This window comes from Quercus lobata, chromosome 11 (assembly GCF_001633185.2).
Source record: "Quercus lobata isolate SW786 chromosome 11, ValleyOak3.0 Primary Assembly, whole genome shotgun sequence".
Classification (NCBI taxonomy): domain Eukaryota; kingdom Viridiplantae; phylum Streptophyta; class Magnoliopsida; order Fagales; family Fagaceae; genus Quercus; species Quercus lobata.
In genome coordinates this window covers 4,963,270-4,987,794 of record NC_044914.1, presented here as the reverse complement: position 1 = coordinate 4,987,794, position 24,525 = coordinate 4,963,270, and the positions used below count along the sequence as shown (strand labels likewise).

The 24,525-nt window shown below is 34.1% G+C and overlaps 2 protein-coding genes across 6 annotated transcripts; one reads left to right on the top strand and one right to left on the bottom strand.

Moving 5' to 3' along the window:
- The first annotated feature begins 3,836 nt into the window (after positions 1-3,836).
- Positions 3,837-9,922, top strand: LOC115968803. 2 transcript variants are annotated; one of them, XM_031088310.1, is made up of 8 exons: positions 3,837-4,052; positions 4,805-4,954; positions 5,819-5,998; positions 6,866-6,934; positions 7,020-7,219; positions 7,567-7,982; positions 8,155-8,339; positions 9,171-9,922. In XM_031088310.1, exons 2-8 carry the CDS (start codon positions 4,873-4,875, stop codon positions 9,542-9,544), a joined length of 1,506 nt encoding a protein of 501 aa, XP_030944170.1. In that variant the 5' UTR covers positions 3,837-4,052; positions 4,805-4,872; the 3' UTR covers positions 9,545-9,922. The 2 variants fall into 2 exon arrangements, with proteins under 2 accessions (XP_030944170.1, XP_030944168.1); XM_031088308.1 differs by having other exon boundaries at positions 3,838-4,052; positions 4,841-4,954.
- Positions 9,923-12,190: 2,268 nt separating this feature from the next.
- Positions 12,191-24,374, bottom strand: LOC115968122 (villin-4). 4 transcript variants are annotated; one of them, XR_004086663.1, is made up of 24 exons: positions 24,051-24,374; positions 22,351-22,472; positions 22,029-22,128; positions 20,586-20,654; positions 20,257-20,493; positions 19,975-20,152; positions 19,755-19,887; positions 19,235-19,397; positions 18,993-19,140; positions 18,730-18,830; positions 17,921-18,076; positions 17,041-17,109; positions 16,865-16,933; positions 16,658-16,795; positions 16,384-16,512; positions 15,831-15,978; positions 15,675-15,685; positions 15,087-15,227; positions 14,518-14,643; positions 14,372-14,437; positions 13,306-13,636; positions 12,995-13,206; positions 12,708-12,896; positions 12,191-12,619 (listed from the first exon to the last, which is right to left on the bottom strand). XR_004086663.1 is itself a non-coding variant. In XM_031087380.1 (24 exons), exons 2-23 carry the CDS (start codon positions 22,404-22,406, stop codon positions 12,783-12,785), a joined length of 2,895 nt encoding a protein of 964 aa, XP_030943240.1. In that variant the 5' UTR covers positions 22,407-22,472; positions 24,051-24,374; the 3' UTR covers positions 12,191-12,619; positions 12,734-12,782. The 4 variants fall into 4 exon arrangements, 1 of the variants encoding a protein (XP_030943240.1); XR_004086664.1 differs by having other exon boundaries at positions 22,351-22,487; positions 24,051-24,212; XM_031087380.1 differs by having other exon boundaries at positions 12,734-12,896.
- Between the last annotated feature and the right edge of the window lie 151 nt (positions 24,375-24,525).

Sequence of the window (24,525 nt, the reverse complement as noted above, 5' to 3'; positions counted from 1 at the left end):
TTTGGTTTAAGTTGATCGGGGTGTTTTCTGGGTTTGAGTTGATCGGAGTGCTAGTGGTTTGAGTTGATCTGTTTTTTGTTTTGCAATGGATTGTGGCTGCGGCGGCAGAGGCGGCGGCGGCGACGACGATGGCAGTAGTGTTGTGGTTGTTATTTATTGTGTTAGATATATTATTTTAATGTGTAGAAAATATTATTTTAATATATAAAATTGAAGGATAAAATATCTGATAAATGCGATGTTGTAAAATGATGTGGTAAAATAATAAAGTAGGTGTTTGGTGTGGCAAAATAGCATTTTTTTTACAACATCTGCTGTGGATGCTCTTAGAATTGATAAAAAGTAGCTCTAAGTGCTAAACTGAGTTTTCTTTACATTTTGCTCCGTTCGATCAAGCCATCGCTCCAAGAGAGAGAAAGCTGAGTCCGTATCGATGCTTCTGCATTTGATTCATCTTCACCATCATCAAGGTTTGAGCGCTCAATGAAAAAACCAAACCTGTCTCTGTGAGTAAAAAAAAGTTCATTAAATTTGGTGTAATAATTTGTGTTTGGTTTTTGAGAAACTTGCTTTGAATTCCAGTCTGGACTTAGCATAATTGTATTGAAATTCTTCTTATTGTGTGTGTGTTTGTTTATAACTGATCTCCAATCTGTAAATCACTTTTTTCCCAGTTCATATTTCTCTTTCCATTTCCCAGATTTGCCCAAAAAAGAAAGAAAGAAAGAAAAATTCGACAGGGAAAAAGTTACCTACTTTGCTCTCAATTTGATTGCTCAAAAACCAGTTCTTTCTTTTCCTTATGAGTTTCCCAGATCTGGGTACTTCTTCATATTCTTATACTGCATTGCTAGTTTGCTATATATTATATACAATGTGTAAGATTTAGAAGTTTGATTTGTAATTCTTAACTTTTTTTGCTAATCTGATTCAATGTGCAAAGCAGTCATGTGATCGATCTTATCAACTTTTTCCATGTCTGCAGGGGCGGCCCTAGACATTTTGAGGCCTAAGGCGAAAACTAAAAAAAGTATGTGTATGTGCATGTGTGTTTATGAGTGTGTATGTACATGTGTATGTATATGTGTATGTTTATGTGTGTGTATGTGTATATTTATATTTATGTATATGTGCATGTGTGTTTATGTTTATGTTTATGTTTATGTATGTGTATGCATGTGTATGTGTGTAAGTGTATGTGTATGTGTATGTTTATGTGTATGTGCATGTGTGTTTATGAGTGTGTATGTATATGTGTATGTTTATGTGTGTGTATGTGTATATTTATATTTATGTATATGTGCATGTGTGTTTATGTTTGTGTTTATGTATGTGTATGCATGTGTATGTGTGTATGTGTGTATGTGTATGTTTATGTGTATGTGCATGTGTGTTTATGTTTATGTTCATTTATGTTTATGCAAGTTTATGTATGTGTGTATGTTTATGTATGAACACAAACACAAACAAATATACACAAAAACAAACAAATATAAACACATACACATAAACACGCATAAACAAAAACAAACAAACATAAACACACATACACATAAACACATACACATAAACATAAACATACATAGACATAAACACATATACAGACTGAGAAAAATTAAACCCTCATATAGACTGGAAAAAATTGCAATCTAAAACCAATCCTCAAACAATTTCGTTAGTTACTTTGCTGTGCTAAATCGAGCCTTTATGTATGTTTATGTTTATATTTAAGTTTATGTGTGTGTATGTTTACGTTTACGTGAGTTTATACGTGTTTATGTGGATGTGTGTTTATGTTTATATTTATGTATATGTATATTTATGTATATGTATATTTATGTGTATGTGTATGTATGTTTATGTGTATTTGTATGTGTATGTGTATATTTATGTATGTGTGTATGTGTATGTGTATGTATGTTTATGTGTGTATGTATGTTTATGTGTATTTGTATGTGTATGTGTATATTTATGTATGTGTGTGTATGTGTATGTGTATGTTTATGTATGTGTGTGTATGTGTACTTATGTATGTATATGTGTATGTGTGTTTATGTATTTGTATGTGTATGTGTTTATGCGTGCTTATATTTATGTATGTTTATGTGTATGTGTACGTGTTTATGCGTGCTTGTGTATGTGTATGTGTAGGTCTTTTTGTGTTTTTCAGATTCAGGTACAATACCCTGATGCAATTGTAATTAATGGCTGAGATTAAAAGTTGAAAAAATAATTTTCAATCTCAACCATTAAATAAAATATATTAAAGGAGAGTTAAAAAGTTTTTTAAAAAAAGAGTAAAAAATGTAAAAAAAATACCTACAACAATGCACTTGATCTCAGTCCGTCTTTTTTCTCTCACCATTTTTTTTTTTTTTACGCAGTGCTTTGTTTTTCTTCCTTTTATTTCTCTTTATACGTTGCCTAGACTAACAGGAGAGGAGCGAGCGAAAACCACGTCAAGAAAGGAAATCGAAGATTGTGCTACCGAGCCAAAGACTATGAAAATCTCTTCCTCTTAACTCAGACGATCATCTTAGATGAAATTGTGGCTCACGAGACTTTACCAGATTATGGTGTGTGATTTTTGGTTATTTATTTATTTATTTGAGATTATGAAGCAAATAGTTTTTATATTTTGTTTATCCTTTCTATATTCTGAAAACACTTTTCTAAGAAATACCCTTTTTTTTGCTTTACTTTGAGTCTATCATTCGTGCTTGTGGTATGTGTTTTATTAATTTGGATCTAAAATTAGTCCAACAAGATGATTCTTCTTCTAAAATATAATAACAAAACCAATATATGTTTTTTTAACGGGTTCACTTTCAGTGTTTTCATTTTGTGATTTTGGTTATTTTTTGGGTTTTATGCTTTGATTTCGGTGGGTGTGATTTGATTTGTGATTTGGTGGGCTTCTGGTTTTTGTTGTGATTGATTTTGGCTGGGTTTCGGCAATGGTGCGTGGTTGGAGGTGATGAGCTTGAAAAACTCCGGCTATGGAGGTTTAGAAGGATAGCTTGGTGGTCAGTCATGGAGCACGGTGTAACATGGGTTAAGGCAAAGAGAGGATGAGAGGGAAACAGGGGCGACCCTAAACATTTTGGGGCCTAAAATGAGAACTAAAAATGAGGCATTTTTTATACTTATATATTAATTAAATTAATGTTTATTTAATATTTTTATATTATATTTTTCATCATTATTTTCATTTTCTTCTAAATTATTTTGAAGTTCATTATCAAGATTTGTTGTATTGCAAAATTGAATATCATTTTCTTCTAAATTATTTTGGTGAATTTCTTGCTCATTTGTGATATTTTCATCTAAATTTTGTGTTATATTTTATTTATTACCAATAACAAACTTATCCATTGATCCTTTTTTAGACTCAATTAATTTTTCTTCTTTTTTTCTTTTTTGAAGTTTTTCATATCCAAATGCATATTTTCTAGTAGACATTTCTAATTAAACAATATATTTATAAATACTAAAATAAAAAAAATAACTTTCAAGTATAGAGCAAATAAGAAATAAAACCTGATTTATATAAAAAATATTGTTGTAGTTTCACTGAACAATAACAAGTTTTTAGCAATCTCAAAATGCATAAATTTTAAAAAAAAAAAAAATTAAGCACAAACATAACAAAAATTTAAGCAAAACCATAACACTGACACAAGACTTATTAATAAGACCCACAAAAAAAAAACAAAACAAAACAAACCCTATCTATAACCAAAAAAATAAAAACTTGAAGGCCCAAACTTAACGCCCAGTCCAGGGAGGGTCCAGGCAGCCACCGATAAGTGATAAACAAAGTTACAAAACCAGCCAGGGAGGGCCCAAATAAACAAAGTTATCTTAAGTTCTTAACAAATAAAATGGCCCAAATATTTATAATTTTATACCTGATTCCTGAACCTCAGAACCTGATACGGTGAGGTGGGCAGTTGAGACTTGAGAGAGGCGGAGAGCAGAGAATCAGAGAGAGGCTGAGGCGGTCCAGCTGGAGACTGGAGACTAGTGGAGACTGGAGACTAGAGAGAAAGGTAAAATTTTTAGGGTTATGAGTGGATTTATTTGTTTTGATTTGTGATTGTTTTGTGGTTAATCTCTTAGACCGGATTTGTAGTTTATCTGTATTTTTTTTGGTCAATGATTTTGTTTAGAACCAATGTTTAATAGGATTTACCAAAATTTTTGTTTTTTTGGTTAAAAGGATGTGCCAGATTATTTTTGTAATTCATTTGAAACTAAATCCTCTACTACCCGGTTGGTTCTTTTCTAAAATTTTGGGGGCCTTAGGCAATTGCCTAACTCGCCTAAGGGAAGGGCCGGCCCTGCATGTCTGTATAAGTAGAACATATTGGGGGCACACTTCAAATACTAACCTCAAAATTATGAGCTTAGAAGAGTGCGATGTTTAACTTCGAGATAAGAGGGAGTGCATGTATTTGAGTGCATTGTGTGGTGTAATGTCAAAGCATAAGCCCCATTGGAGCCAAATTAAGTTACAGGATAAAAAAGTAGTGTTTAATAGCTCAACTCCTTACAGTGTTTATCGGCTTTGCTCTTCTATAAGTTCCAAGATATAGTAATGCTCTTGATTATCTTCATGCCCTTAATCATTGATGCTATCTGATTTTTTAGGCTTGTGAATACTTACTATTTGGATTTCTATATAATGTTAAAGCAGTCCATTGAAGTCCTGTCTGTAGAAAAGCTATGATTTTCATTATTAGGGGAAAAGGCCTACAACATTCTATTGAACTGTCTTAAAGTTTCCCTATTTTAATGTTAGGTTGGGCTTATGTTTTTAAAAAACTCATCTGCACAGTGTATTTCAAGAAACATTAGCTGGCAGTGATTATGGACGGGGAGGCTCAACGGTTAGTGTCTTTTCGGTCAAACCGTAGAGGAGAGCGGAATAACCAAAGCCCATATTCCAAAGGTAAGGAATATAGCACCAAAGTTCCACATTTCTCAAAATCAGTGAATTTTTTATTTTTTTTTTCCTTATAAAAGAATTTATTATGATTTTTAATTTTTCATATATGTGTTTTTGGTGTATCATTGTTTTATGCAATAAAATGATGTAATTCTTTGTTGTAGCTCAAGGATTGAATGACTATTATAAATTTTTGACTAAATTACAAATTGCACCCTCTAACTTTGTTCAAAATTCAATTCAGTTCTCTAACTTTCAATTTTGTTAAATTCGGTCCTCCTGTTAGTCTCTGTCAGAATTGCGCTGTTAACTTTCAATTTTGTTTAATACTAGATTACGTCATTTTGGGGGTCTTTAATTGCTCAAATTTGATGAAGACTATCGAGATGACTGAATTGAACAAAGTTAAAAATTAGAGGACTGAATTGAATTTTAGGCAAAGTTAGAAGGTGCCATTTTTAATTTAACCTATATTTTTTTCATTCTTGTGCAAAGTTCCACATTTTTCAAAACCCGTGAAACTTTTTTAGTGTTTTGTCTATGGGTTTTTGGTGTAGCATTTTTTGTGCAATATAATGATTTAAATCTTTGTTGGAGAGCACAAGGATTGAATGACTGTGTATAGTTTTTTTTTTTCCTGGTGCAAAGTTCCACATTTATCAAAATCTGTGAAAATTATTTTATTTTATTTTAAAATTTTGAATGTTTTGTGTATTAGTTTTTGTTATAGCATTTTTGTAGCATGGCAATGCAAAGTTTGTTATTTTTGTTTTGTGGGGGTTTCAATTTGGCACTTGGATTTAGATATTTGGTTTTGCACCATGAATTTTAAGTGGGTTCTGTGACCTGTTGCGTTGTTGGTTGCAGACTCAGAAGGGGATTTATTTTCTCCAGGGAGGTTGCCCCAAGATTATCCCATGAAGATTGTTTGGAAGAAGGGATTTATTCGATTGGTTCTTGTAGTGGGCATCTTGTGGATGATGCTAATTCTAATTGCATTGTTGTTTCATGTATGGTCTTGCCAATCTTCAGTTTCTTTCTTTTCAGGTATTTCTGGAAGATATAAGATCTTTCCATGGATTTTTAATCTGTTGCTTTAAGTTTTTGTTTTAATTTCTGGTTTAGTATCTACTTTAATCTGCACTCAAATGGTTTCATGTGGAAAGGGGAAAAAGCAATGTTGCTGTTGACTTGAATTTAATGTTTGTATTGTTTCGTAATTCAAAACTCTGCCTGTGTTTCAAAAGCTGAATAGTTCTACCCCACATAGCTCATTATGTAATTGGAAGCCTCCTGTCTGAAGGTCTTGCTTTCTAGGGGGTGCTGAAAGCTGAAATGTCATAGGTTCAAAGCATTTTCTTTTCATCGAGCTACATATTTGCAGTAATTAAATAGGAAATCATATAAGTTCTTTGCATAGGAATATGATGGTAAACTGAGTATCATTGATCTCTGAAATATTACTTGCAACACATTTGTCCTATTTCGATCTCTTGATCTCTTATCCCATGCATATTTAAAATCCAGGAGAATGACTGAGGAAAAAGTAAATTGCTCTTGAAGGCCCGTAAAAGCTATAAATTTGGCAGCTATTCATGAATTAATGTGGAAAATAAGAAATGCATTTGAATCAGGAAGAAAGAATGTATATGGATCTTATTTTTGAGGGGTTCAAGGGCAGGGCTGTGTTCTTATGATTCTGTAACAATTCTTAATATTAGAGAATCTTGTGAATATTTCAGATATTACTTACACCATAATACTGGATTGCTAGTCACTGATGCAAACATGATAGAATTACATCATGTATGTTTAGTGGAAAAGATCTGCATTTTTGAAATTTTTTTTACTATATTTGCAGATATCTCTTTCTCTGGTTTGTGATAATATGATGGTTTTCTGCTTGTCATGCAGCTATATGTAACAAAGATAGCAAAGTATACACAGTGTTAGACACAATGGGGCTTGTATCGAAACCTCACCGTAAGATCGTGGCAATGTTTCTTATCTGATGTGTTGATCTTTGCTTAGTTGTAATGATTGGTATTGATTTGCTCATATTAACTAGGCTGTCCAATTCCCCTTGCCAACGACCCTGATAAAGTAGTTATTCCAGAGGGAAGGACTCATGATAGATTTGTCAAAGATTTATTCTTTGTCAAGGAAGATGACCAATGGAATAATAGATCTCAGACAGCTCCATTGTTTGGAGGACAAGAAAGTTGGTCTCAGAGAGAGAAGAGTTTTAAACTAAATTCAACCATGAAGGTAAAATTAACTATTTTATTATTGTTATTGATCGTGTTGTTCTTACTGTTTGTTGTTTTGTTGCTACTATTAGCACTGCTAATATTTAGGATGTTTATGGTCATGATGAAGTTAAGCATGAGTTTCAATTGATTATTTGTATTTTGACAATGGAAATAAAATGCTTTTGTCGTATTCTATAGCACATATTTTTACCTAAAAGAAGAATGATGAACGGAAGGCTGCTGTTATCAATTTCATGTTGGTTTTCTGATTTCATGTATGTTGAAAATTCATATGGTTTGTCACTATTCTCTTTTCCCCATATATTTAAATAAGCTATTATTTACTATATGCTGGTCCTTCAGGTGCACTGTGGATTTATTCGAAATAGTGGTGCTGAAATGGCTCCTTCAGACATCAAATATGTCAAGAAGTGTCGGTTTGTGGTTGCATCTGGAATTTTTGATGGATATGATGTACCTCATCAGCCTTCAAATATAAGCCTTCGCTCTAAGAAGCTCTTCTGTTTTCTTATGGTGTTGGATGAGATTTCCCTCAAATTCATAAAGGAAAATGTTACTATCAGAGATGATGGTAATGGGGGGAAGTGGGTGGGTATCTGGCGTCTTGTCTTACTGAAGCATCCACCTTATGATGAGCCCAGAAGGAATGGAAAAATTCCTAAGATTTTACTCCACAGATTGTTCCCTCAAGCTCAGTACAGCATTTGGATTGATGGTAAAATGGAACTGATTGTTGATCCATTGCTAATGCTAGAAAGGTATCTTCTAATATTCCTAAGTATCTTCAGGCATGTGTATCTTTGTTTACATTTGTGTATGTATATTTGTGTCTTGAGACAGTGGGAAATTGCTCTTGCTCTACATTGTCGCATTTCTCTTACTGATATCAAGCAGCTACTGCTTTCTAAAGGAACCACTTTTGGTTTTCAGATATTTATGGCGTGGAAAGCATACTTTTGCTATTGCTCAGCACAAGCATCACCGTAGTATTTATGAGGAAGCTGATGCAAACAAGCGGAGAAAGCGATATGCCCGACCTCTTATTGATCTCCACATGAAAATTTACCGTTATGAAGGGATGCCGTCATGGAGTCCTGGGGGAAAAACCATTAGTGGTAAGATAGCAGACTAGACATTTTGGTTCTTTACTTCTCTTCAGTCTTTTTAATCCAAGAGTGCTTGTGCGTACATCATAAAATTTTATTTGTGAACAATGGAGAATGGACAAAGTGAGCCATTATTGGGGAGGAAAATTGCATTAGAGGTTTTGGAAAATTCAAAGACTTGTGACCATAGTATTTCTCTTCCAAAGATAATTTCCACGGTTTAGTTTATATGTAGAGAGAGGGCACAACCTTTTGTGTCAGAGGAGCCTGTCCCATGATGCAAAACAACTAGTTCGCTGAGGTCAACCTCTACCAAGTTGTTTTCATTACAAAAGTCAATCTTGTATTTTACTCTAGTATGGTAAGCTAATAATGAAGAAGATTGTTGGAAGTATGTAGTTAATTGATTAAATTTACCATATCCCAATAGCTTAAGTTTTTGGGACAATCGGTAATTTAACATGGTATCAGAGCAAAAGGTCCTAAGTTCGATCTTTGTCTCCTTCACTCTACCTCCCATTTAAAATCCCACGTGTTGGGTCTCACCTATTAAAGAGGTAGTTTCGGCTCACATGTGAGGGGGAGTGTTAGAAGTATGTGGTTAAATAATTAAATTTGCTATATCTCAATAGCTTAAGTTTTTGGGATAATTAGTTTCAAAAAAAAAAAAAAAAAAAAAAAAATTTTGGGACAATTGGTAATTTAACAAATGTTATATAGTAATATTACAAAAAAGGTAGTGCTCTACATTTGCGATTTCAAAAAAGAAGAAGAAAGATAGTTAATGTATATATGATTACATTTGTTCTTTCATAATATTGACAGAGTTGTGAAATGCAGATGTGCCAGAAGGAGCCGTTATCATACGAGAACATACACCAATGAGTAACTTGTTTAGTTGCTTGTGGTTCAATGAGGTTGACCTCTTCACACCCAGAGATCAATTGAGCTTTGGCTATGTTGTATACAGGTTACGGGATTTCTTCAAGTTCTTTATGTTTCCAAATTGCGAGTACAACTCACTGTTTGTGCTGCACCCACACACGAGGGAGCATTCTTCTGCGGTTGAATGGGTAAAGAACCTCACTGAGCTTAGTGGGAAAGGTAGTGGAATGAAAGAGAGTAGGGGTGGATTAGGCTTATGGACTCCTTATCCTGGGAAGCTTGATTCAGTTGTCCTACCACCTGTAGCAAGAACATCAAAAGCAGGCTGAAACTCAATTAATTTACTTTTTGGTCATTTCTTGGTAGCTTCTTTGATAATTTGTTCACGATTTAATTCATTATTCTCATCACTGCTTCATTAAAAAAGAACACTGAGGCATTTAAATTTGTTGAGTTGATTATTTTTGTAGGAGCTTTTTAGGAAGTTAACCAAATTGGCAACCTCTTGAGGCCAAAGAAGTTGCCAATCAACTTGTCACAGAAGTTAAAACAGTTTGTCATCACATTGTATGTGTAATGAACGTAAATGTTGTAACATATACAAATCGCAAGGTTAGTTGTAAGAAATGGCAAGAATGGATCAAGAAAGGGTTGTTAGAGGGTGTTGTGTAAAAATTTAATAAAGCAATCTGGTATAACTTTCTCCATTCCTTTCCTCTTATTTTTCTTATCTCTTCCTTCTCTTTCTTGGGGGAAGATTATCATTTATTTCCCAAGACCCTTAGTCTTCAACTTAAACCATTACGGTATTTCCTTAATTACACACACACACATAAAATAAGAGTATGAAGTAGGAACACAATAGACTAAAATATGTCCTTAGCCCCTAAAGTTTGGGGTTGTCTTTGTTTTTGAGCCTTTACATTTCAAAATAAGATTGCAGTTAATTATGTAATGCAAATTGAAGGAACTTCTTGATTTTAATCAGGTCAAACCTTCCATTCTTGAGTTATTGGAAGGGAAGACACAATAGATTTTAGTAAGGTCATTTTGGTAGCCTGTGATAAGATCTTTTCATTCATTAGTTATTGATTTAACCCAGTCGGCAACATGAGCAAATATTTCCCTTTTAGGCTTGTTAACAAACAATGGAAGTCCGACATACTTTAGCATTTGGGCCAAGTGACTTGGCTCAACAAGCATTTAGGCCACTTTGAGAGCATTACTCCTTGATTAGTCTTTCCCTTAAGATTTTTGTTAAATATCTGAAGGATTTGAAAAAGTTAACTGTTTGCCTCAACCAGTTCTGATAGGCATGAGGACAGTGTAATAGTAATAGAGTTGCCATGTAGAAATTATTTTAAGCAACAAAGGTTTTAATGGGTTTGCGAAAATATTTAGACAATATTTTTATATATTACATGACATAAATTAAGGAGCATGAAACCACTTAATATGAAATCTTATTTGATTTTGACACCAAGGCTATGAAAGGGTTATTCATTTGTGTAAGCATATGGGCATAAGTAAAGAAAATGTTCAGACTTAGCTTCTACAACAATAATAGACCAGTATATGCTTTGTAAAACACAGCTAAGAAAATCATCTAGTCCAAGGGCTTTATGAGATCCCATACCAACAAATAGCTTTGATCTCTGTAGGGTCTAGAACTCGCACAGTTGATCAGTAACCTCTTTGGTTATGCATCCAGAAATCAGTCCCACAAATACTACTGAAAAGCATGGATCAGATAAACCCAAAACAGTTTATAAAACATATTCCTTGTAAACAAGTTGATTTTCAAGTACCTATATATTCCTTTTAAAATAGTTAATATTATTGTCGCACAAATTGGTTCATTCTCCACAAAATGGAATTTGTCTGTGAGAAAGTTCAAAGTTCTTAATTTATTGCCACCAGTAAGTGTTTTTGTTTATTTTGGTTAGAATGCAACAAAATTTGGAAGGTTGTAACTTTTACCAACGGGTCAGAATATTTATTAAAAAAAAAAAAGGACAGCCCTTTACAGAAGGTAACCTTCCCCACACACGTTCTTCCATTCCTATCAACCTTTCAAGGGTCACAAACTTCCAATTTACCAACTACCAAAATCATTATTATCTATGGCTTTCATTCATACAACACCCACCGCAATTATTTACCCCATTAAAACTACAGAAAACAACTTTGTTCTGGGCTCGATTCTCAAAATTTATAGGCCCACAAAACAGTACGAACATGGATACAGACACCTACCACAATTATCCCATTAAACTTTAGAAAATAACTTGTTCTGGGCCCGATTCTCAAAAAAAAAAAAAAAGAAAAAAGAAAAAAAACTTCAAGGCTCACAAAACAGTATGAACATATGCACCCACCACAATTATCCGGATCCCATTAAAACATCAGAAAATAACTTGAATTAGGCTCGATTTTCTTTTAAAAAAAAAAAAAAAAAATCTTCTAGGTCCACAAAACAGTATGAACATATGGATAAATCAACATGATAACAACAATTACATGTATCAGTATCACATTATCGACTAATGAGATTTTTGGGCTATCTCATGGGTATGAATTAGATTAGTCTAGCAGAGCTGAGATACCATTTTTTAACAATGAAAAAAAAAAAAAACTGTAATATTTAAGGAAAATGAGACCCCCACCACTTTTTTTTTTAATAAATAAATCTGTTAGCACAAAGTAGCTAATCATATAATTGAAAGTTTTAACCTCGCTTCTTTCTATGGAAAAATGATACACAAAATGAAGTGGGCTACAATTCATGAAACACAGTAAAATTAATAACAATAAAAATTTTAAGCCCAGGATCTTGTATCAGGAATTGAGTAAAAACCCATCTTTCTGATGTGGTTAAGTTTTGCCATACAGCCAAACAAAATTAGATTACAGTAAAAGAAAAATCCTTTTGTTTTCCAATTTTCCTTTCTTTTTTTGGGGAGGGAAGGAAGATAAACAAGAAAAAAAAATCACACCTTTATTGTCAAAAACAAATAAATAAAGTGAACTGGTTCTTATACTCTGCTGTACATACTTCCATCCTCAGTTATCAATACAACCTAAGTAGACTCTGCATTCGCAAGACCCTATCGCTCTACTGAAAATCAATTTGAATTTTTTTCAAAAAAAATGAAAATGAAGATGAACAAAAATGCAAGCTCACAACAAACCTGTGACCAAAAAGAATACCAAGCAGCTAACTCAACAAAAATACAAAGCTAGACATTCAAACCACCAGAAAAGAAAAAAAGGGGGGGGGGGTGAGGTAGGAGAAAAAAATCTCTGTTTCTGTCCATTTATCAAGAAAACAAGCTTCTTGGGAGCAGAAGCAGCTAAAAATGCACTGATGCTGTCCCTTGTACTCCTGAGAATGAGTTCCCCCACTGCAAATAAAAGTACTGCAGTTAGAATGCTGAATGAGTTTTAATAACGATAATAAAAGTGAAACTTTCGTGAGGAAAGAGTATGTACAGATTTGCGAGCAAGTTTTCTTCCACCTGCAATTTAAACTGCAGGGAGTTGCTGAAAAGGATGGGAATAAAGGACTCAGAATAATTGAAGGGCCATTTTGAGCTTGTTTTGTTTCCATTTGGGCAATTTGTAAAACGCATCCTTTCCCATCCCGAATTTCTCCCTGAATTCCTCTGACGACAGATACGTCTGCATGCAGTGCATTAAACGAATGTCAGAACTGAAATGAGAATGATAGAATGTAAAAATGATAATATATTTTTATATTGCTTCCTCAATATTCTTACCTCTCGCTTGGTCACATCAATCTCCGCAGCAGGATCTGTTGACGAAATTTTAAGGCGTTCATATGGGTATATTGGGAGACCTTCATCATCTTCAGCTTCACCCTCTTTCACATCTTCCTGTATAGTAAGGGATCCTATTCTGCTGATCATAGAATTCTCCTTATTATCATTTGTCTCTGGTTTTGGCTTTGGCTTGATGGCCTCCGGGCTCACTTCACCGATGACAATAAAGCACATCAAATATAAGCAACTTTGTAGATTGAGGTGCAATAATAATAAAATTTGCTTTCAAGAAAATCCAAAAAGCATACCCTTGACAGATCGAGGTATAATAACTTCTCGTGCTGGTGGTGGCTGTTCAAAAGTGGCAGTTAGTGCTGCTATAGCTGCAGACTTGGATGCCAGTTTTGCTGAATCTGGGGTCACAGATCGTGGGTAGAGTTTTCTGACGACCGGGGGTGGAGTTGAAAGGTTTCTGGCATTATTAGGGTTCTCAAAAGTAGCCGCTAGTGCATTGAAAGCTGGAGACCTACCCCTTACACGAACTCGGTCAGGGCTGAAAGACATGCTTCTAGAACGCTGATTTTTGTCTGGAACACTGGATCTTCCTCCATAAGATACAGGTGTTCTACGTTTGGGTTTCTAGTAATGCATAAAAAAATTATATATAAACAGAATAGTGGCAACAAGAATCCAGAAAATGCATGAGTCAGAACATAGTAGTTAATTGGTTAGTCTGTTAACATATCTCATCAATCTATTTTGTTTTTCCCAGACAAGTCATATCAAGGTGTTCCATCTAAATATGAAGATGGAACTGAAAGTATTAGTTAAGTATGTTAAGATGTCATATCTATTTGTCAAAACAAGCCAAGTGTTAGCATTTTTTAACTTTCAACAAGAATCAAGTTATGTGCAAGCTTTGATGACTTTATATGTTGACTTTTAGACCTGAATATTTGATGACTTGATAGAAAGATTGATTATGATACTTTAAGAAAGATCTTAATTTTTTTAATAAATCAAAAAAGTTAATAGAAAGTGAAATCCAGAAGGAAAAAAAATGAAGTGCAGCAACATAATAAAATCAAAGTACCTAATGTACAATATTTCCAAAGGCAAAGTATACGTAATTTACTTTTACGTCATAAAATGGTGAATGGGTAATGTGATAATAAATGAGAGTTCTTTCTGTCACATGTATTAGTATGCAACAATTATTGAAGATAGACAAAAAGATGTGAATCGATATGACAGATGAAATCAACATAGGATGACACAGAATTTCTGGTGCAAAAGTAAATGAAATCCTAAGAAAGCAGTTACTCAAGATCAATGAAATCTTTAAGCAAATGGAAAAGATTAAGGAGGTCTTACATCAACAGTTGGAGTAGCCCCGTTTTTCACTAAGGTAAGTTTCCTTTGAAATGAGTTCCCGATCATCTGAACCCAAATGAAAAGATTCTTACAAAAGATTTGAAGTCATGTTGATTATTTTAAAAATAATTATAGAAGTCACTTACAGAAAATTTTCCAGAGTCCCATGTGAAGAAGCGTGTGAAGAAAGGTGGCTCACTTCCTTCCATGACAATATATACTGGAGCTTCATGGGATAGCTTTTCTAGAAGAAAATCATGCTCAAGAAATTTCTGTTGAAAGTGAAAAACCAACATTAAGAACAGCAATGGAAGTATCCAGGCATTAGAAATCTTGAGAGATTATTGATTCTAAACTTGTAATTCAATATTTAACTGAAACCAAAGACTTCAATGAGAAGGTGGGTATCTCTAGTAAAGTCTCTTGCCATCCTTGAGATCACATCCTGCCTAAACCAGGAAAAGGAAGGCTTAAAAGAAATGAGATGACCACCTTCCTTTGTGTAGCCTCTAGGTCCAATAGGCCCCTAGCAGATCCAAAAGAAAAAGGTGGGGGGAGGTTGGAGAAGAAAATTGAGCGAGCTTAAATATAGTGGTATCCAGCTTCCATGAGATTCTTATTAAGCCAATGATATAAATTTTTTTTATTTATATAGGTACAAGCTGATTAAGCAAAGTAAATGTATTTCTTCCAGCCAAAGCCTAATTCTTCTTACCTCCCCAATGGTTAAAGCATGCACTCTATTTTTGGAATCGACCTGTTGGCCAACCCAGACAAAGATCTCTGACTGACAGTCCAGGATGAATATATCTTCAGTCATCAAATCGTCCTGGGTGAAGTTGTAAATCTCTGTCACCTGAAAGAATGACATCAAAATAAACTCATGGTGCAAAAATAAAATAGAATTAATATGGTATGACTTTCATATAAAAACGCTGTAGGACCCTTATAGCAAGACTTTCCCAGCCACCCCCCTAGGACCCAACCCCACTTAAGTGGGACTAGCAATTGGTAATGACCCTTATAGCATGACTTTCCCCATGAATGGTGAATAATAAATCATCTCATTATTAAAGTTTCATAGATATTCTCATATGATAAATATAACTGAATACAAGACAAAGTATCAAACCATCAGGAGCTACACTAGACAAACCATAGAAACACATGGAGAACATAAGCAAAAGAAAAGTACTTCCAGAACATGCACGCATTTTTCATCACAAGCATAAATGAAAATAACTTTCAGGATCGCATACACTGATAATTGTATTAGAAATGATAAACTAAAAGATATACACACCTTCAAATTTCCTGCAGATTGGTGTCCATTTTGAAAGTAATCAAAACCATGGAAAAAAAAAAAAAAAAAAACAAAAACAAAGAGAGTCAATTTTTATTAATTTTAAACAAAGTGAAAGAAACAAATTTTACTGACAAACATTTAAATTATCCATACCTTTTGAGAAATGGCAAGAAAATAGGTGAGGATCGCTTTCAGCATCCTTGACAATCTTTTGGCTGGGGTATTCGGATTTTCCTCCTAACAAACCCCAAAACTGTTCAGATTCAGCACCCTCCTTTTGTGTTTTGGATTGTATATTTGGCTGCAGACGATTAACAACGTATGAGAAATAGATAGACAAGAAGAACATGAATATTCAGGAAGGACCTCCTGATGTGCAGAACAAAAAAATAGTAAAAAGAATTGTAATAAGCCTCTTTTAATTAAAATTTATGCCAAGAGAAATATATCAGTCAAATTGGCTCTAAAGTAATTCACCGATGACTTGGTTGACAAAATTCAATATATAATTAAATATCTATTAATAGAATAGAGATGTATTACCAATGAAAAAAGAGAGTAAAAACCTATATAGAAATTCTTGATAATATCTCTGTTCATTATGAATATGTTGCTGAAAATATAACACACAAAGAATCTGCACGTTGAATCATTTTTTTTTTGGTTAAATTAATATTATTTAGGAGAAGAGATACAAACAACAGACCTTTATCAGATCGAGCTGCCTCTCAACCAGCTCCTGGTCATTTGCAGATGTGAGGTTTCCAGACCATGTAAAGACGGTGGAGTCACTATGTAAAATGTAACAGTACGAAGAATTCAAAGATGATGCAGCCTGATTCAACAAAAAAGAGAAAAAGGAAGTGAAAAAGATGTAAATTATTTTAATATACTGAACAAGTGTATGCCCATCAAAAAAGGGAGAAACCCCACCAATCTATAGAGTCTAGAAGTACAAAGAGGGGGAAAAAAAGACGTACTGCTTCAACTTGTATTGCTTGCATATTATCAGGTCCAGTGCCCTGGACTCGAAATAATGCAACTCCATCCTCTTTATATGTCTCATCAGGAATTTCTTTCTCTGCAATGTAATTTTTGTATCCATCGCTAAGACCGCCCTGAAAATTTGAAGAAATATGAGTTTCTTACCTTGAATTTCTTTCATGGTATATTAGGATTCTACAAACCTTGAAAACAATAAAGCTCTGGAAGATTGAATAAAACTGAATTGGTTCTTTTCCCTCATAGATGCGAGCCTAGCATAAATATCAAATACCATCAGTGTGAGTCATTTGAAAGGAATAAGGACATAATTTTATCAATAAAACAGCAGATTCAAAAATCTCATGCGAAGAAAAACTACCTGGGTGGGCAGAAACTTCAAGGACTCAACCATCTTGCTTGCCAGTGACATTGCTGAAGCCCTTTCATCCTATTTTCAGTAGCAAATGCACTAAAAGTAAACAACAAATAAATTTATAATAGCAACATTGTGGTATATTTATAGCAGAGATACATATTTATATGTTCCTGTAGGTGTGATTATTCAAAAAGAGAACCATTAAAACCAAATTAGCTATAGACCAAAATAGAAAATAACAACTTCTGGTCTTCAGAGTCCAGACAGAAAAAGCAAAGCAGCCTCCAAAAGAATGCTATCAGGAGTTGATCAGTACACATATACCGTATGCTATAAATTCATGTTTAAATCAAGAGGGTTTTGTTTTATTTCTTTTTTATTTTTATTTTATTTACAATTGAATCTTACTTTGTTATTGTGTTCAAATAAAGAGAGGACTGATGGCCATTCAATCTTTCAATATCACCATTAGAAAATGCAGGGGAATTGGGGGGGGGGGGTGGAGGGGGAGTTTAAGGTATAAAAAGCTAACAAAACATTTGTGTCAACGAATGCTGCTGGATTTTATTAACAGTATTATAAAAACAAATAATAAATAAAAAATGAACTTCATCAATCAAAACACAACTGCACTATTTGTATAATGATAAAACAGACAAAACATATGCAGGAAAAGAACAAGGTACAACTAAAACGCTTGACCATTAAACAAGATCTGACAGCTGCTGTATACTCTTAAAATCATCAGCCCTTTAACTTCCCTAGGCCTTTCTTATGGAAATGTTTGCAGCGTATAAAATGCTCTATGATATGCTCCATATAGTGTTGAAATAATCATTTAAAAAAAAAAAATTTAATTACAGAATATTTAAAAAAATTTCACCTCAACACTCAGCTTTCCAAACCATGTTCCTATAAGGTATTCCTCTTTATCTTCTCCAGGATATGAATACTGAAAGATATAGCAATCTCCACTGTAAAATTTCGACTGATCAGAAGCTGGAAGGAGAGTCTTTTCCTGGCCATTCACATGCCAGACCTGTGCAAACAGGATTAACTACCATTAGCAACACAATTATAAAGCAAGGTAAAAATTGACCAATGGTCTATAAACATATTTACAAAATTTCCCCATGGGAAGGAGTAGGAAGTAGGTAATGGACATCTCATATTGTGCATTCCCCAAATTCTAGGAAACACTCATGAACCAAAAAGAATCAATTAATTGTCTCATGCTTCTTAGTTGTTTCCAGAGCCCTTTCTATGATAAGTAAGGAAATATTTCTTGCAGACCCTTTCAATCCCTTATGTTTCTAATTAGTTGCCCAAAAATTTTACAAATGATTCCAATTATTTTTCTTGTATTTCTTAAAATCTCAAGTTCCCGTTTCAGATATGCCTTGTATGTTTTGGACCATATTTCCTGCTTTCCCATGCCTTTTTTGGGCATCTGCTTCCCATTTAGGTAAACATGGAGATTCTGCAAGCAGCTTTGGAGTTTCAAGATAAGCAGTAACGCTACCAAAACTCATGCTGACAAGCAGTTTTGCAAAAAGAAATAGCAGGTTTACTTGGCGCTATTAAAAGGGGGGGGGGGAGGACGAAAAAAAAAAAAATTGCCTCCTTCATTTTCAAGTTCCTGACTTAACTGGTTGACTATTATAGATATAGATAAACATATTGATACAGCACCTGTAGATTTCCAGTGCAGTCAATATATGGTTGAGGTTCTTCTTTAACAGGATCAGCTTTCAACAGACCCTTCACGTTAACCCCTTGGCGTTTTAGCAATGCTACAAAATCATTGAGAGAGAACAGAAACAAGAATTTATATGGTGATGATGAGAATGCTGCAGCTGTGGCTTATGTCATGATAATGGTGACAGTCATAGGGAAGTATAAACTATAAAGTATGAAAATGACAAAATCATGGAGAAATCATTTTAATCACTGACCTGCAACTTTGCCTCTACCATCCTCTGACACAGCTATATTAGTTGTCTCAGGCCATGAATCAAACTTGGAGCGGAACATCACTGTCTCGAAACCCTCAATTACACGAATAATGTGTGCTTGAGGTCTATCAGGGCCACGGACTAACTCCTGTTTGGTGAGATCAATAATAATACAAAAGTCATTGAAATTTTACATAGAAGTGACAAAATCATATTTGATAAGAACAAGCATTGAGCATTACTTCTGCAGCTTCGCTTGCACTCTTTCTATCATCAAGAGAGGTATTTCTCCCCATCCATACATACACTTCTATACCACAATCTAGTACATAGCATATATTTGTGTCTAGCAAGTCCCTTGTCAAAGAATCAGCATCGACAGGTCCTGCTTTCCCCTTCTCAATGCTTGAAAGGAAAATATGTATCTGTCAGAACTACAACATAATTGGGTCCTCTATATAATAAATGAAGCTTCATCTTACTATATGAAGCAGTAATGATCATAAATGAATTTGCATCTTTGAGAATTTTTTTATTAGCAAATTTGGGCTGGTTATCTTTTATCCTAACTTTAAATAGGAGAACCTCGGAAAGTTTGAAAGTAGGAAAAAAAAAAAAAAAAAAAAGTTCACATGCATATGCAAATTGTCCTTAGACCACATTCCATCTCCTCCCCTGTAAGTAAGAGGTTATCATGGTGATCAATATAGAAATTATGGGATGCATTTTTAGCAAAGATCCTAGTAATGATATCACAAATACCGAAGTAGCTTAGTAGGATGAGAATCAACAGCCTTATCCTCATCGCTAGCTGTTTTCCTAGGAAGTGGAGCAAAGCCACCAAAGAAACCCCAAAATTCACCAGCTTCAGCATCAGCCATCAACTTTCCATCCTCTGCATGGAAAGTCAAGTACATAGAATCAAAAAAGTGATAGTAGTTAAAAATCATCTCTGAACTCCTCAGTATATTAGTCCACTTACCAACAGCAGCTACTTCACATTTGCCATCATGATAAGTATCTTTAATGTACTGGACAACCTCTAATGCTTTAGCCCTCTCTTGAATAGATGAGTTGGAACCATTAAATTGAAAAATTTTAGACTTGGTATCCAGAATAAAAATGTCATCATGATTAAGGGAAGATCGAGCAAAGGGAACCTGTCACCAACAAAAACAACTCAAAACGGAAAATAGATACTTTATATTACACTTGCACACTAAGACTAATCCCTCATCAACACAGAAGTTCTCCATGGACTAACCTCCTTTACATGAACAACATGTTTTCCTTTGCAAACATATAACCGTGTCTTGTGTTCTTCAGCCTCAGCATGCTTGAATCCTGAAGAAACTCCACCTTCTTGAGGTATAATACACGGTTTAAAATAGGATAGAAACTTTTCGGTTTCATGGCCCTGTATTTCACGATACTGAACAGCACGTCCTCCAAGAGCTGCATCAAGTTCAACTGTCTTGATGGCTGCCGTACCAGCTTCATCCTGATTTGACAATGTTGTGGTTACCAAATAAAAATTCATATCCTGGGAATTGAAAATTGGACATGAACTAGAACTATGTGACAATAGCTTACCTGAGATGTATCTTTACCAAGCCAGTAATGGATATCATGACGCAAGGCACCGCTTTTTAAAGCAGTCGTCTGCATGGAAAAAATTGTGTTTTGTAAGTTAACAACTAAATTAGCATATGGACTTATTGATATCATGATGTAAGGCACCACTTTTTAAGGTGGTTTTCTGCAGGCAACAAGTAAGAAAGAAAAAGATCACTACATAATGAGATTCTTAGACATCTACTAAGTTCACAACTCAGACAACTAAAAGCACCTATCAACAAAACTGTTTCAATTATGTAGGACATACACCATAAAAACAAGAAGGAAAACCAGAGTCAAAGTTTAAATTAGCATGCAGCAATTCAAACACTAGGTATGATGCTACATATATGATTAAAGAAAGCCACATCAGTCACAGTTAATGGAAAATGGAGGTTTAAAATTCTGTATTGATGCTAGGGCTTGCAATAGCAAAATATCTATGTTGCCTCGATTTTATGCAGACACAAGGCACAAGCACATGATTGAAATTAGAATTATCAGATCAACAAATCTAGAAATATGAGTACCTAGGTCAATACAGGTACACATTATCATTTAAAAAAGATATGATTTCATATGTTGAAGCTAGCCATATATGCATTCCATAAATGATAAGTATTATCTAAAGCAATAGATGCAACATATAAAGTCAAAATGTTTTACTTTGACTAGCTCTATAAAGATATGCAAGAGAACATTAATTCTAAATCATTATAGAAAGCATTGATATTGAGTGTTATTTGAGGTTCTAGCACATACACAATCTACCATGAACCTCATCCAAAACAGTAAAGATGATTGAAATCAAACTCTTAGTCCATAATATGCTCATGTTGCATAATTCCTTTCAGCCAGACGCAAGTAATAATGTTAAAAAATAGAGTTGTGTGTGCCACTATTATAAAGGAAGAGAGTCTAGCCATCATAATAACCAGCAATAGCTAACTGAGAAATATTATAAGCCACATTCTGCTAGAACAACAACAATAAAGCCTTAGTCCCAAATTTTGGGGCCAACTATGGATCCTCTAAAAATTAGAATGGTTCCTATGAATTCATTTCCTCCATTCTATTCTATTTGAAGTCATGCTCTCTGTTACTTCCCTAATTGACAAGTCATTTTTATTACTTCTACTAATGTTATTCTTGGCCTTCCTCTACCTTTTTTTGTTCCCTCAGCTTAGATCAACTACTTTTTCTTATTATTTCATTACTCGCTTTCCTTTGAACATGACCAAATCATTTCAAGCAACTCTCCTCAACTTTTTATCAATAGGAGCTACCCCTATCTTAAAGCAGATTTCTCATTTAGAATCCTATCTTTCCGAGCATTCCCATTTATCCATCTTAACATTCTGCTGGAAAAATAATATAAATACATGAGAACAGAATTTGGATCACCATGAAATCAGTTACCTTCAAGATCACATAGGAGTCTCCCATGAAAAATTTGCCATGAGAAGACTTTGGCACAGGAATAGGACGAAAGTTTTCAATGCGCCAAATTTCAAGTCCACTATACATTGTCAAGGAGAATAACACAGGAGTCTTCCTAAGTAAGAGATCGAATTCAAAACCCATACCCAAGATAAAAAAAAAATGCAGTCGCAGAAGCAGCGTAAACACTACTGTAATACTTGTCATGTTTACATTTTTATATGTTTACCCTAATTTGCAACCTAAGTTTATTAGACTTAAAAACTGTAAAGAAATTGACTATTCATTAGATAAAGGATACGCCTTTTGTCCAGCTCCCTGGAAAATTTCATCCAAATCTCTCATGGAAACAGACATACTGTTTTTGGAGCTTTAACTACTTGGTTTTCACAACTCTGGCTTGAAGATAGAAACAGAAAGAACCTGAAAAATGATTCACTACTTAGAGTGAGAAGGGAAGGGTAAACAAAATTCACAAATTACTAAAGAAAACAGAAATAAAATAAAACATTTATGGTAGCTACTCTATTGCACAGGAGACAACATACCAGCATAGAATTTCTTGCTATCAATACTTAAAACATGTCCAACATAATTTTCCATTAAAAAAAAAAAAAAAAACAGAGTAGCAAAATATCCAACCATGGATTTGACCATGGTACAGGAGAAATGAAGTTATTTATGGCAGGAAAAATTGAATAGCAGTTGGCTTTCTGTCAAGTATATGTAAAGTTTCTAATAGTACATGCGCATGGAAGTTTACGGCCATATAATTTATTAGCATTTAGCCTAAAATCAAGGATCTAGAAGGGGCACACTGCACACATGCTCCCAATAAAAATTTAATCTACACTTTGGTTCCTGTTTTGTTTCAGCGTAAAACACTTTTTCAGAAAACATGATATCATATTTTCTCATGTTTGGCATGCAACCCAGCTTTTTCAGGGCATGGCATTTGATCCTATCTCTATATATGCTCCTCCAAGGCCTAAGGTTGAATTGGTAACTTAAAATTGCTAATCAACTGAAAACGTTTTCATAGTCAATGGAAAATTGCACCAAAATTCATCATGCCCCAGGTTTTCATCTACTTTCTTATTGCTTGTCAAACTGAAAACGTTTTCATGGTCAATGGAAAATTGCACCAAAATCCATCACCCCCAGGTTTTCATATACTTTCTTATTGCTTGTCAAACTTAATTGTGGAATTCAAAACTTATTTCAGATGGGTGTTCCATCTACGGTTAACTACTTAAAGCATTCACAGCATCAAAATTCAAAACACGAAGTTGTCTACACAGAAGTATGTGGCAATGGCACACCAAAGTCAACACGGCATGAGTGCAATTTAAAACCTTAAAATGAGAGACACAAACAGAGACAAAATCCACATGAGAAAAACTCAAGACGTGCACACTCACAGACTGCACAACATCCAACACATTGCTACTAAATATCCCAATAGAACCAAAACCAAACAGAAGATGTATCAAAAGACAAACAGAAGGCAATGGCAAAGATAACATTCACATCAGCAAACAAGTATCACGGGGCTTCCAATAGCATTCTAAATACATATCACACATATTACTGTTTGCTCCCCAAAAAAAAAAAAACAAATTATAATACATGGCACGGTTTTCAGACATAAACTAATCTCGAGAAACCCAACATTCTTATTACATGTTATAAATACCAAAATTACGAAATTCAATACCATGTGGTAAAAACAAAATTTTTTTTTCACATAAATTCAAGCAAACTCAGCTCAGCTCAGCTCAGCTCAATCATGCTGTTAATTCGACCCAGATCAGTGAAATTCAATAGACACAGACCAATCCATGAATCAGATCAAACCCACCTCTCGAAATCATAAAACAAAGCAAAAAACATATCCAAGTTCTCTCATTTCCATAACAATTCATAAACAAACAGCACAGTCTCAAATGGGTCATATTCAAAAACCAAAAAAAAAACAAATCTTTGAATCTGTGAGAGTACCTGGAAATGAAGATGAGAATTGAAATGAAGAAGAACCCAGATCCAATCTCAACGATTGAGATTAAAAGAGAGAATCAAAATACGAAATTTTTAGATTTTTTGTTTGTGGGATGGAAAAGAAAAGAAAGAAAAGTGAGACAGAGAAAAAGGAAAAGAAAAGAAAGGAAAGTGGGGCTGAGAAAGAAGAAGAAGAATTGTAGAGAGAGAGAGAGAGAGAGAGAGAGAGAGGTTGGAGGGAATGATGATGATGATGGAAGTGCCAGGCGTGCTTATCACTAACGGCAACAATAACAGCTATACCTTCACTACCTCACTCATTAAACTGTTTTCATGTTAATGTTTAATGTTTGTTTTGTTTTTGTTTCCTTTTTTTAGCTTATTATAATTCTCTCTCATTTTTATATGTTTTTTTCTTGATTTAAATTCACTACCTCACTCATTAAACTGTTTAATGTTTACTATTTGTTTTCTGTTT